General features: G+C 47.7%; 1 protein-coding gene across 1 annotated transcript in view; it reads left to right on the top strand.

The window, feature by feature from the left end:
• The first annotated feature begins 6174 nt into the window (after positions 1 to 6174).
• The window catches only part of LOC146193801 (gamma-interferon-inducible lysosomal thiol reductase-like), a 28292-nt gene continuing 19392 nt past the window's right edge, over positions 6175 to 15074 (top strand). Inside the window, exons 1-2 of the mRNA XM_084600609.1 lie at positions 6175 to 6427; positions 7155 to 7286. Coding sequence (XP_084456735.1) covers positions 6175 to 6427; positions 7155 to 7286 — 385 coding nt within the window. The remainder of the gene's footprint in view (positions 6428 to 7154; positions 7287 to 15074) is intronic.

Here is a 15074-nt window from a genome sequence, read left to right on the forward strand (position 1 = left end):
GGTGAGCTGAATTGCAACTCCCATCTCTTGGAGAGCTTGCCACAATTTGCTGTGATCTACGCAGTCAAACGCTTTCGCATAATCAATAAAGCAGAAGTAGATGGGTTTCTGGAATTCTCTTGCTTTTTCCGTGATCCAGCGAAGGTTGGCAACTTGGTCTCTACTTCCTCTGCCCTTGCGAAACCCAGCTTGCACGTCCGGAAGCTCCCGATCCACATACTGCTGCAGCCTACCTTGGAGGATTTTCAACATCACCTTGCTAGCATGCGAAATAAGCGCGATCGTGCGGTAGTTGGAACAATCTTTGGCACTGCCTTTCTTTGGAATGGGGATGTAAACTGACCTCCTCCAATCCTGTGGTCACTGCAGGGTTGTCCAAATCTTCTGACATAATGTATGCAGAATGTTAACAGTGTCATGGTTGAGGTTTTGAAGCAACTAAGCTGGAATGCCATCAATTCCGCTAGCTTTGTTCTTAGCAAGGCTGGCTAAGGCCCATTCAACTTCACTCTTCAGGATGCCCGGCTCGAGATCAGTGATCAAAACCGTCTTATGTTGGGTTTGCACATTCGGGTCTTTCTTGTACAGTTCTTCTTTGTATTCCTGCCACCTCTTCTTTATCTCTGCGGCTTCAGTGAGGTCCTTGCCTGGTTTGTCCTTTATCACGCCCAGCTTAGCACAGAAGCTTCCTTTGATATATTTGATTGTCTTATACAGAGCTCTTGTGTTCTTTAATTGGCTGTTGTCCTCAACTGCTTGGCACTGTATGTTCAGGAAGGCATTCTTATCTCTCCTTGCTATTTTCTGAAAATCCGCATTGAGAAACTTGTATCCTTCTCTTTCCCCCATAACTTTTGCCATCCTCCTTTCCGCAGCTATTTGCAAAGCCTCTTCAGATAACCAGTTTGCTTTCTTGCATTTCTTTGCTTTGGAACTACCTTAGCAGCAACTTCTTGTATTATATCACGAACGTCAGTCTACATCTCTTCGGGCTCTTTGTCTTCTAGATCTAATTCCTGAAATCGATTCCTCACTTCCACAGCATATTCTAATGGAACTTGATCCAGATTATACCTGAAAGGCCTTCTAGTTTTCTGCGTTTTCCTCAATCGAAGCTTAATCTTGGCAACAAGAAGCTGATGATCGGTGCCACAGTCGGCTCCAGACCTTGTTTTTACTGCTTGTATAGCGCTTCTCCATCTCTGCCGGCAAATAATATAATCGATCTGATTCCTGTACAGACCGTCCGGTGAAGTCCATGTGTACAGGCGCCTCTTGTGCTGTTGAAAATGAGTATTCGCTATGGTCAGGTTGTTTTCTTGACAAAACTCTACTAGCCTCTGCCCAGCTTCATTTGGTTCACCAAGACCGAACTTGCCTGTAATTCCGGATATTTCTTCACTCCCTACCTTAGCATTCCAGTCTCCTATGTAAAAAACGACGTCTGATGATGGGGTGCGGTCTAAAAGGCATTGTAGGTCTGCATAAAATCTCTCAACGTCAGCTTCTTCAGCAGTAGTGGTCGGTGCATAGACTTGGATAACTGTTATGTTGAAAGGGTGACCTTGGATCCAAAGTGAAATCATTCGGTCGTTTTTGGGGTTGTAACCTAGCACTGCTTTGCCCATTCTTCTGTTTACTATGAGAGCGACCCAATTCCTTCTCTTGAATTCGTGCCCACAATAAAAGACATAATGGTCGCCGGAGTTAAATTCTCCCATTCCGGTCCACTTGAGCTCGCTGATACCCAAGATATCAATGTTCAATCTGTCCATTTCTCGCTTGACGATATCCAGTTTACCTTGCGTCATAGATCTCACATTCCATGTTGCTATGGGATACATCTCCTTGCAACATCGGACTTTCCGGTCGCTTCCCGACACATCCACAACTGAGCGTCCTTTTGGCTTTAGCCCAGCCGCTTCATTCGTCCTGGAGCTACTAAGAATCGCCCTTTGTTCATCCCCAGTAACATGTGGGACGCCTTCCAACCTGGGGGGATCATCTTCCGGCGCCATATCATTAATGGTATTGTGACTGGCCATAGGGTTTTCTTGGCAGGAAATACTGGAGTGGGTCGCCATTACCTTCTCCAGTGGATCACATTTTGTCAGAACTCTCTGCCGTGACCTGTCTATCTTGGGTGGCCCTACACAGCAGAGCTCACGACTTCATCGAGTTTCGCAAGCCGCTCCGCCACGACAAGGCAGTGATCCACGAAGGGGTAGTTCGTCCCTAGAAATCATTCAAGGATAAAAAAAATAGGTTAAAAAGCCCTGACTTGCTTGCTTCACCACCCTCGCGGCCAGTGTGGCGCCACCGCTTCTCTGTTGCACATAAAAGTTACACACTAATTGTAATCAGGTTTGTAGCCTTCAGCCGACGTGATCAGGAGTATAAATATATGTTATTTCTGACCGAATGGCTGGGCTTGCTGCTAAAAAGCTTTTTCTTCGTTCAGCAAGGTACTTTCAGGAAGCAAAAAAATGCTTTCGAAAGCTCCGAAATGCCGGTGTGCGCTACTTGTCGCGTGTTCTGCGGATGGAATCACGCATACCAGCATGGCGGCCGGTTGTATTAAACTTGGCCGCTAGATGGCGCCTCATACACAAAACGGCAGCGCCTATGACAAAACGGTCTGTAGGGAGCTTGCATGAAGCGATGCATGCTGGCTAATCCGACATGATGTCCCTGGCAGCAGACGACGCAGAACGGCACTGCCACACAGCCTCGTCTGCATGGTCGCGTAGGGCACGCAGACGATGCTGGCGCGATCGGACAGACTGACTGCGGGTTCTTCACGATTTAAAGAATACGTCTGCGCGAGGGCGAGAAGGCAAGGAATTTCTCTAGCGACGCCGATGCGAATGGCTCGCAGGGGCCAACATATGCAAGATCAACGCCAATCCGGGGAAGTATTAAACTACTTGCTAGAACTAGAAATCATGAATGTCGGCGATGTCGAAGGGCGGCTAGGTCCAGACGCATAGTGCAGTCAGTCGTTCTCGCGTAGCTTGAACAGGTCCGTGTTGCACGCTTTGCATTTCTTCATAGGGCGCCCAATTTTTCGGGCACACCGTCGACGCGTATATGTTCCCCAGGAATCTGCCGACACTTGCACGCACGTAAGGGCAGCGCACAAAAAGTCGTGTATTTGCTCTGTGGACAGTAAAAAACAACAAGGCACTTGCTCAATTCGGCATGGCTGCGCTGCCTGCCATCGGCTACCAGAGACAACATCATGACGGATTACCCAGCATGCCTCGCTTCATGCAGGCTCCCTATATATATATACAGGGTGTTTCATCTAAGATTTTACCTATTTTTTTTAAAATAGGAAAGTTAAGTTTTATTGTCGATTCTTCTTTTAGCTGTTGTATTAAGAGTGCAGAAAAATCAGGAGCCTTAAAGGGTACTTATTAGCTTATAATTAACTAAGATTACCTAATTAACTTTTTATTTATACCAGCTAGGAGCTGCTTTCAAATTGCAACAGTGAGCTACCGGTGTGAGAATGCCAACTAGTATTTTAATCGACAAGAAACGCGCATTTCTTAAGGACTGCAGCGCTGGCAATTCTGGCCGCTTTCGACGCACTAAAACGAAACCTAGCAGTCGAGGCGCGCACTTATGCACGCCCATGAGTGACGCAGCCGTGACGTCACCGAGAGAAACCAGCCGTCTGGAGGCGGCCGCTGCCGCCCGCGAGATACGCGCCTGGAGCTGCGTCATGGTCTGGTAGGATCTTGAGATATCACCAACGCATTGCGGACGAAGCTTGTCATGGTGCGGGCGTAACGCTGGTGGTATGGGCAAATCAGCCCTCCCTCTCGACTAAAAGCTTTGGCTCCCAGAGGGTGAAATAAAAAGAAAAGCACAGTGCATGCACAGATATCGCACCACTGGATGTGATAACGCAGCGCCAGACGAGTAGTTCACGAGCGGCAGCAGCCGCCTTCAGACAACCTGATTCGCCCGGCGACGTCACGACTGCGTCACTCGTGGGCGCGTACAATTCCGCCCTTCGTCTGCTAGGTTTCGTTTTCGTGCGTCTAAAGTGGCCAGAATTGCCAGTGCTGCAGTCCTTAAGAAATGCACGTTTCTTGTCGTTTAAAATACCATTTGGCATTCTCACACCGATAGCTCACTGTTGCAATTTGAAAGTAGCTTCTAGCTTGCATAAAGAAAAAGTTAATTAGTTAATCTTAGTTAATTATTAAGCTAATTAGTGCGCTTTAGTACTCCTGATTTTTCTCTACTCTTAATACAACAGCTAAAAGAAGAATCGTCAATAAAACTTAATTTTCCTATTTTTAAAAAATAGGTAAAATCTTAGATGAAACACCCTGTATATATATATATATATATAGCGATGCGCTAAGTGAGCGCTGCTCACTCGCGTTCGCTCACTCTTGCGCTCGCTCCACAGGCAAACGATCAGACGGCATTGAAAGGGAACTCCACTGGTATCCCTGGGCGCAACGAAAAGGAATTAGCTCTCGTGAGCGGGGACATCCACAAAAACAATGATTCCTCATTCGTGCAAGCTGTTGAGCGGTGTCCCTGGGAGTTATGACCGCAAAAACAAAATTCAACCGAATATTGGGCCTCAAGTTTGGACTTGGTATTCCATAGAAGTACCCCGGAAGCAACACACGCCATTAACAAAGCAGAAATCAAAACAAACTTCTTCACTGATCTTTAGAGCGTGCTCATTGAAATAAACAAAGTAACTACATAAAATACACCATGGCTCTGTCTACTTTGATATGCCAAGCTAAGCCAAGTATTGCTCTTGCAAAGCTTTAGCTTAACCAGAGTTCAACCACAGCCATTTTTTCTGACTCATGTTCATGGGAGGAGCCTTTAGCACATATCAGCTGGCCCCGACAGCTCTTAGAGCCGTGAGCGTACCGCTGCGACTTGAAACAGCGTCGTGGGTTTGGTTATAATGCGTGACTTCGAGCTTTATGTAGCCTATATCTATAGATTCTGATGTATGCTCAAGGCAAAGGTCAGGATAATGCGCTTGGTGGGCACCTCTTTACTATCGCGTCTGATCATTATTCTGTAAAAATTGGTAACATTGATTTTTGAGGCCTTCCAGAAGTTCCGCTTCAGTTATATATTTCAGGTCCCGGGGTTTAAAGAACGGTGTGAGCTTATTATGACTAGGATGTCTCCAAAAGCTTTTACGTCTGACAGTTCTGTTGTTGGTGATTATATATTGAACTTCCAAAAGAAGGTCCCAATTTTCCAGTTCCTTTACCTTATAGCCTTCTCCCATAATATTTGTTAGCGTGATGGTAAGTAGGAATGGGAAGACAAGACGAGCGGTCGTTTCAGCTTGTTCGCTGTGAACGATGTGGAACGTTGGAAAGGTGGCGTATTCTTTTTTTTTATATTGTGATCTACTTTGGTGCCCCCTCTCTTTCGGGGGAGAGCGAAGTGAGGTGCAAAGTCACAAAAATTATAACAATTGCATGTGTTCAGCCATGGTGCCAGCCACCCACCACGGAGCCCATCAAGGGGACGGGACAGGAATTGGCAAGCAAGTCCTACCCACGCAAGGTGCACACCCTGACTGTAACCAAATATGGCATATCACAAGGTAGTTAGCCACACAAGGTTAACCCTCGCCGTCTGGAGGTAGGTAGAAGTGAAGAAGATACGTGAAGACAGGACAGTTATAATAAAGATGATATTGTAGCATGCGCTGACGACGAAGACCCGCAGAGGTGTGAGAGAATGAAGAAGGGTGCTAGTTCCATTATTAATATAAACAGCGCGAACACGAAAACAAGGGACAAGAAACAAGAAACAAGAAAGCCACAGTACATGCGCTGACTCACAACTAAGCCTAAGCCGTTTACTCCAACTCGCCCAACAAAGTATCTTGGTATGCTAGTTCCATGACTGAGCTCTTACGCTGTTTCCGGACTCTGAGCCTCCCCGGGCACAACTGTGAGGGCCTCGTTTATGCGACATTTCGTGGAGCTTCTGGGTACGACTTTCATGCATCGGACAACTCCTACAAGTCGGGACCCAAGTCCAGGACGCACGCCTCAGATAGAGACCCCAGGGCATCAGAACAGTCGCCGATTGCAATGTCTTTCTCCCGAGCGCGGTCCTCTCCCTGACCACAAACTAACAAGGAACATTGGTGTAAGCGCGATGAATCCGCCGGTATCGTCAACTCCGGTCCTGCTCCACCAGCAGGGAGAGCCACCACGTTTCCACGGCTTGTCCCATAAGGACGCTGAAGACTGGCTGGAGCATTTTGACCGAGTGGCTGTTTTCAACGCCTGGGACGCGGACTCCAAGCTGCACCATGTCTACTTCGGGCTGGAAGATTCTGCGAGAACATGGTTTGAAAATCACGAAGCCGGGCTCCGCACATGGGACACATTCAAGGCGGAATTCGTGGGTACGTTCACCAGCACATTTCGCAAGAAAAAACCGGAACTTCTTTTAAATAGCCGAATACAACATTCCAGTGAACGTGTGACGGTATACACCGGAGATGAAGCGACTGTTTCGACGTGCATACGCGACCATGTCATATGATAGGAAAGTGCGCCTTTGATGAAGGGTGTTAAAGAGCAGTTATTTGCCGGCCTGTGCGAAGTCCACGAACAACAATAGGCGAATTCATCAGGAAAGCGACCACCATCGAAAAGGCGCTTGACGTGCGTGCTCGGCAATATCAACGTACTATTGTATACATGATCGCCGCCAATGCAAGTGAAGGCTACAGTTTTCGACGGAATCGTGGCGTGATACGACCCGGGCGATAGTCCAGGAACAGGTGGCTAAATACCTGCCGATTCCGTCACAACCACAAGTCGCAACAGTTTCTGACATTATTCGGGATGAAGTACAACAAGCGCAGGGCGTGCCCGCTCCCGTTGTGCCCGCATTCGTCTCAGCTACACCGCCACCCCATGCCTTGAATTACGCCACGGTCTCCAGGCGCTACCTGCCGCCTTCGACGCCGTTCTACGAGTCACGCACTCCGGCCACCCATGGGTCTTCCGGACCAAAGTGCGCCGTCGTGGCTTTCGAAGGACCGATGTCTGGCGAACACCCGATAACCAACAGTTGCGCTATCATTGCGGGGAAGCTGGACACATGTTTTGCCTCTGTCTCTACAGAGAACTCGGCTTCCGTGGATTTCCTCTTGATGCCCGTTGTTCGTTGCCTGGATAGCGGCCACGTGAAATTGCAGGACACCTTTTACATGCCTACCCGGGCCCAAGCGGCCTGCGATCGCTGTCGCCTCGCAGGTACCGCTCTCCTGGGCGCAAGGGACAATCCCAAAGTCCCTGTAGGGGAAACTAGATGCAGCAGGCTTTGGAAATGCGGCTGCTCTATTACGAAAATTCCAAGATAATCCTGATACGCACTACAGTTATTCGCCGCACATTAAAGTTCATTGCACACGGACACCAGCAGAACCGACGCCTAAACAACCCGCCAATCCTCAACGTAACCAGGACGTCGACCTCCGAATCACCACTCCTTCAGAACGCTGAAGCCGAGACCAGACGCCTTGAAACTGCCGCCGCACGAAAACACAGACTGCCGACCTACAGATCTTTGTCGATGGCAATGACGTCACAGCTCTCGTCGACACTGGCGCTTATTCAGTTCTGAGGGGACAGTTCGCAGCAGCTCTCAGAAAGGTCACAACAGCATGGGGTGGCCCACAAATACGCACTGCTGGTGAGAATTTCCTCTTCATGGATCACCGCCTTGTCGTGGCGGAGGGGCTTGCGAAACTCGATGAAGTCGTGTGCTCTGCTTTGTAGGGCCACCCAGATAGGCAGGTCACGGCAGAGAGTTCTGACAAAATGTGATTCACTGGAGAAGGTAATGGCAACCCACTCCAGTATTTCATGCCAAGAAAACCCTATGGCCGGTCACAATATCATTAATGATATGGCGCCGGAAGATGAGCCCCCCAGGTTGGAAGGCGTCCCACATGTTACTGGGGATGAACAAAGGGCGATTCCTAGTAGCTCCATGACGAATGAAGCGGCTGGGCTAAAGCCAAAAGGACGCTCAGTTGTGGATGTGTCGGGAAGAGACCGGAATGTCCGATGTTGCAAGGAGATATATCACATAGCAACATGGAATGTAAGATCTATGACGCAAGGTAAACTGGATGTCGTCAAGCGAGAAATGGACAGATTGAACATTGATATCTTGGGTATCAGCGAGCTCAAGTGGACCGGAATGGGAGAATTTAACTTCGGCGACCATTATGTCTTTTTTTGTGGGCCCGAATCCAAGAGAAGGAATGGGGTCGCTCTCATAGTAAACAGAAGAATGGGCAAAGCAGTGCTAGGGTACAACTCAAAAACGACCGAATGATTTCACTTCGGATCCAAGGTCAGCCTTTCAACATAACAGTTATCCAAGTCTATGCAACGACCACTGCTGCTGAAGAAGCTGACGTTGAGAGATTTTATGCGGACCTACAATGCCTTTTAGACCGCACCCCATCATCAGACGTCGTTTTTCTCATAGGAGACTGGAATGCTAAGGTCGCGAGTGAAGAAATATCCGGAATTACAGGCAAGTTCGGTCTTGGTGAGCCAAATGAAGCTGGGCAGAGGCTAGTAGAGTTTTGTCAAGAAAACAACCTGACCATAGCGAATACTCATTTTCAACAGCACAAGAGGCGCCTGTACACATGGACTTCACCGGACGGTCTGTACAGGAATCAGATCGATTATATTCTTTGCCGGCAGAGATGGAGAAGCGCTATACAAGCAGTAAAAACAAGGCCTGGGGCTGATTGTGGCATCGATCATCAGCTTCTTGTTGCCAAAATTAAGCTTCGATTGAGGAAAACGCAGAAAACTAGAAGGACTTTCAGGTATGATCTGGATCAAATTCCATTAGAATATTCTGTGGAAGTGAGGAATCGATTTCAAGAATTAGATCTGGAAGACAGAGAGCCCGAAGAGATGTGGACTGATGTTCGTGATATAATACAAGAAGTTGCTACTAAGGTAGTTCCTAAGCAAAAGAAATGCAAGAAAGCAAACTGGTTATCTGAAGAGGCTTTGCAAATAGCTGAGGAAAGGAGGATGGCAAAAGTTATGGGGGAAAGAGAAAAATACAAGGTTCTCAATGCGGATTTTCAGAAAATAGCAAGGAGAGATAAGAATGCCTTCCTGAACATACAGTGCCAAGCAGTTGAGGACAACAGCCAATTAAGGAACACTGGAGCTCTGTATAAGACAATCAAAGATATCAAAGGAAGCTTCTGTGCTAAGCTGGGCGTGATAAAGGACAAACAAGGCAAGGACCTCACTGAAGCCTCAGAGATAAAGAAGAGGTGGCAGGAATAAACAGAAGAACTGTACAAGAAGGACCCGAACGTGCAAACCCAACATAAGACGGTTGTGATTACTGATCTAGAGCCGGGCATCCTGAAGAGTGAAGATGAATGGGCCTTAGCCAGCCTTGCTAAGAACAAAGCTAGCGGAATTGATGGCATTCCAGCTTAGTTGCTTCAAAACCTCAACCATGACGCTGTTAACATTCTGCATACATTATGTCAGAAGATTTGGACAACCCTGCAGTGGCCACAGGATTGGAGGAGGTCAGTTTATATCCCCATTCCAAAGAAAGGCAGTGCCAAAGATTGTTCCAACTACAGCACGATCGCGCTTATTTCGCATGCTAGCAAGGTGATGTTGAAAATCCTCCAAGGTAGGCTGCAGCAGTATGTGGATTGGGAGCTTCCGGACGTGCAAGCTGGGTTTCGCAAGGGCAGAGGAACTAGAGACCAAATTGCTAACCTTCGCTGGATCATGGAAAAAGCAAGAGAGTTCCAGAAACACATCTACTTCTGCTTTATTGATTATGCGAAAGCGTTTGACTGCGTAGATCACAGCAGATTGTGGCAAGCTCTCCAAGAGATGGGAGTTCCAATTCACCTCATCTGTCTCCTCAGGAACCTGTATGAAGGGCAAGAGGCCACAGCCAGAACTGGGCATGGCCTTACTGATTGGTTTCCCATCGAGAAAGGAGTGAGGCAAGGCTGCATACTGTCGCCCTGCCTATTTAACCTATATGCAGAGTGCATCATGAGGAAGGCCGGTCTGGACGAGTCTTCAGCTGGAGTGAAGATTGCTGGAAAACGTATCAACAACCTTAGATATGCGGATGATACCACTTTAATGGCAGAAAGTGAAGTGGAACTCAAGAGACTTCTGATCCGCGTACAAGAAGAGAGTGAGAAGTTTGGGCTTAAACTGAACATTAAAAAGACAAAGATCATGGCGTCCTGCCCTATCAAGTCCTGGAGCATCAATGGACAAGAAGTGGAAGGTGTGACAAATTTTCTGTTCTTGGGCTCCAAGACTACCTCGGAAGGAGACTGCAGCCATGAAATTAGAAGACGCCTGCTTCTGGGAAAGAGAGCAATGGTTAGCCTTGACCGCCTAGTAAAGAGCAGAGACATTAGTCTGCCAACCAAGATCCGTATAACTCGTGCCATGGTCTTTCCAGTTGTGATGTATGGATGCGAGAGTTGGACTGTGAAAAAGGCTGACCGCCGAAGAATTGACGCGTTTGAATTGTGGTGCTGGCGAAGACTCTTGAGAGTTCCTTGGAATGCCAGAAGATCAAATCAGTCGATATTGTCGGCCATAAACCCTGAATGCTCATTGGAGGGTCAAATTTTAAAGTTAAAGGTCAGCTACTTTGGTCATCTGATGAGAAGAGAGGAGTCGCTGGAGAAAGATTTGATTTTGGGAAAGGTTGAGGGTCGCCGGAGAAGGGGTAGGCAGCGAACGCGTTGGTTAGATGGCATCCTCGAGGCACTGCAGATGAAGTTATGTGATGTTAGGAAGATGGTGAGAGACCGGAAAGCCTGGCGTGACATGGCCCGTAGGGTCACGAAGAGTCGGACACGACTGAACGACTAAACTGAAACTGGTGGAAATTTAATTATGCCCACGGGAGTGTGCACGCCGAGGTTCACTGTACAAGGGCAAACCTTTCTGATGACGTTCATCGTGTTGGCCCAATGTTCCTGTGATGTCAATATTGGCATGGACATTCTAACTGAAAACGGGTCAATTATCGATTTGCAGAATCAGTCGGTAAGATTTTCAATTGGGAATTCCATCAAAACCAGCAGCATGTTCAATGCTGCGCTTCAAATCATAGATGACCATGTGAGTGTGCCCCCACGTTCTAGCATTATGGTGTCCGTGGGTTCCCTCCCAATGCAAAATACAGAAGAGGTATCGTCGAGACCAAACAGCAACTGCTTATAGGAAGAGGCATTGCAGTTGCTAGGGCAGTTTTTTCTTAAAAAGTGGCAAAGTTGATGTTCTTCTCACGAACTTCAGCAATGAGCATCAACATCTGTACAAAGGGACGACTATAGCCTATCTCGATGCCATAATTGACACTAGTTCTGCACTAAGTTTAACCAGCGCTTCAGCAGCAGAATCCTACTACAACGTTCACTGAACCGCTTTACGACGTAAATCCGGCATTACCTCCACAGTATTAAGAAAAACTACGCAACTTTCTAAGTCACTACTCTGATGCATTTGCCAGATCGACAAGAGTTCGTCGAACGCACCTTGCAAAGCATCGCGTTATTACAGACGAAGCTGTTCGACTACACCGCCAGTCGCCTTATCGGGGTTCTGCAAAAGAACGTACTGCCATCCGAGTACAAGTCAAAGAAATGCTCGACAATGATGTCATTCGACCTTCCCGCAGCCCTTGAGGTGCACCTGTGGTAGTTTAAAGAAAAAAGACGGCACACTTCGTTTATGCGTAGACTATCATCGAGTGAACGATGTTACGAAAAAAGATGTTTATCTCTTGTCAGAATAGATGACGCCTTAGATCGTCTGTGCAACACAAAGTACTTCTCCTCCATTATCTCAAGTCTGGATGCTGGTAGATAGAGATCGATGAGAGGGACCGAGAAAAAACGGATTTCATTACACCTGATGGTGTATACGAATTACAAGTTATGCTCTTCGGCCTTCTCTCCGCGCCCGCAACCTTTAAGCGACTCATGGACAGCATTCTTGCAGATCTGAAGTGGACGACTTGTCTTGTATACTTGGACGACGTAATTTTATTGGCCCCGAAATTCGAAGAGCATCTTCGGTGACTGGACGCAATACTAGAAGCGATCCAATTGTCGGGCCTCACTCTGAAAGCCGAAAAATGTCATTTCAGTTACGAAGAGCTCAAGTTTTTAGGCCACGTCGCGAATCAGGGGGGCGTTCTGCGGGATCTTGAAAAAGCTTTCCATAACCAATTTTTCCGACTCCGCGGGACCAGAGCGAATTTCGACGCTTTCTTGGATTATCCGCATATTACCGGCGTTTCGTGAAACACTTCTTCAAAATAACCACCCCTTCCACTTCTTACTAAGGCTGGTATACTCTTCATGTGGGGAGAACAGCAAATGCAAGCATTTCAAGAGCTTTAACGTCATCTGCAGCCACCTGCAGTTCTAGTACATTTCGGTGAAACGGCAGACAAAGAACTGCACACCGATTCAAGCAATGTCGGTTTGGGCGCTGTCCTAGTACAGATACAGCGCAGTCAACAGCGTGTGATCGCGTTCGCTAGTCGGGCTTTGTCTAAGGCAGAGGCAAAACTACTTTGCCACTGAGAAGTAATGCCTCGCCATCGTGTGGTCTATTTCAAAGTTCTGATCATACCTATACTGCAGACAGTTTAAAGTGCTGACCGACAATCACGCGCTTTGTTAGCTGACAACCCTCAAAGACCCTTCAGCACGTCACGCAAGATGGAGCCTACAACTTCAAGAGTATGACATCACTGTATCCTACAAGCCAAGTCAGATCGTAAGCATTTAGAGGCGGATTGCCTGTCTCGAGCTCCTGTGCAACCAGCTTCGTGCGCAAGTGGTGATGACGACGCATTTCTGAATGCAATCAGTTCAGCCAACTTTGCCAATAGTCAACGCAATGAACCCGAGCTTCGCCAGGTAATCGACTTTCTTCAAGGTGCCGGTAGCATGATCCCTAAATCTTTTCGTCGAACTTTGTCTTCTCTGAGTCTACGTGACGGCGTTCTCGTCAAGAAAAAGTTTACCGCCAATAGCCGCCAATACCTAGTAGTTGTACCAGCAAGCTTACAGGACGAAATGATGAACCCACATCCGGCCACCTGGGAGTCACTCGGACGCTATACATATTTAAAGCACGGTATTTTTGGCCTCGTTTGTCAAGCGATGTCACACATTATGTTCGAACTTGCCATGACTGCCAGCGCCAAAAGGTTCGTCCTCTGAAGCCAGCCGGTCTTTTAAAGCTCATTACACTACCGTTCAGACCATTCCAGCTAATAGGGATGGACTTGCTTGGACCGTTCCCTACTTCTACCTGTTAGAACAGGGGCATTATAGTTGCTACTGACTACCTGACCCGCTACGCGGAAGCCGCTGCTACTTGTTGTGCTACCGCGTTTGCAGTTGCGAAATTTTTCGCTCTTCAAATTCTCCTCGGACATGGAGCAATGGAGGTCCTGATTATAGACAGAGGAGCAGCATTTTCTGCAGAGCTTATTCAGCATATCCTTATTCTTAGTGGCGCAACCGTCGCCGGACAACTGCATACCATCCCCCAAAAAACGGCCTGACGGAACCTCTGAACAAGACCATTGCCGATATGTTGTCGATGTATGTGGACGCCCATTGCAAGACGTATGACGAAGTATTACATTACGTAACATTACGTAATACCACCGTTCAAGAAACGACCAACATGAATTTACTGACGAGAAGTAACGACCGCACTCGACGCCATACTGCCTGATATAGGACGAAATTCTAAATGACGTGGTCGTTTCTTTTCTGCAGCGTGCCGAAGAGGCCCGCCAACTTGTTCGAGTGCGAATTCAGAAAGCAGCAAGGCCGAGATGCAGAACGCTACAACCTGCGGCGGCGCACTGAAGATTATCTTCCAGGTGACCTTGTCTAGGTTTGGTACCCTATTCGACGACGCGGACTCAGTGAAAAACTCTGGTGCCGTTATTTCGGTCCCTACCGCGTTCTTCGACGCGTTGGTGATCTGGACTATGAAGTTATTCCGCATGAGGAACCAGAACCCCGACGTCGAACGCATTCTGAAGTGGTCCACGTGGTCCGGCAGAAGCCTTTTCATGCCAGACAACAGTGCCTATACTATTGTGCCCCCACTTCAATTTAGCATCAGGCCGATGCTTCTCGAACGGGGGGGGGGAGGGGGGGGGGGCTAATGTAGCATGCGCCGACGACGAAGACGCGCAGGGGTGAGAGAACGAAGAAGTGCGCTAGTTCCAAGACTGAGCTCTAATGCTGTTTCCGGACTCTGAGCCTGCCCTGGGCGCAACTGTGAGGGGTCTCGTTTACGCGACAGTGGCGAACTATACCTTCCAGAGAGGCCTTCCTCTAGCATGTGGACTTGTTCTTCAAAAGATGATTGCATACAAGTGGTCGTGAGAAACGCTATTCTGAAGAGCGAGAAGCAGTCATTACTTTTATATCTTTCCATTTGTATTTGCATCCTATTGACGTGTTAATGAATGACGCATACTTTTGCCATGATACTTTTAAAAAAACCACGACAGATGTGTCGGGCCTTAGCTCTCTCCTTTGTTTACACTGATCCGGTTCTCGCATGTTGCGTATCTGATTTTGTTCCTTTGTTCACCTTTACTTCGAGCGTCTACGACATATAGTGGCTATGTCGCACCTTTACAGTCGTCCTCGGAATGGCGCAGCGGGCATCAGTAAATTCGTTGATACAAAAGATTTGTGAAAAAACAGGTTTCTCTCTGCTCTCAATTGTTCCCAATCTGCGACGAGAGGTCTCCAACGTCGTTGGTCACTCTGGATGACTGACGGCGTAAGCGATAACCTGATTTTTGCAGACAAGTGACTGTTTCAGCACGGTTTGCTGAAGACATGCCAGTTAAAATCTCTGAACGCAGTGGATGAACAAAATGTGAATAGAAAGGCTAATTTTGCAGATTGGAGAACTGTATGCAGGCTTACTAGAAACCAGCGAGTA

Source organism: Amblyomma maculatum, chromosome 4 (genome assembly GCF_055883805.1).
Source record: "Amblyomma maculatum isolate TAMU_Amacu chromosome 4, ASM5588380v1, whole genome shotgun sequence".
Classification (NCBI taxonomy): domain Eukaryota; kingdom Metazoa; phylum Arthropoda; class Arachnida; order Ixodida; family Ixodidae; genus Amblyomma; species Amblyomma maculatum.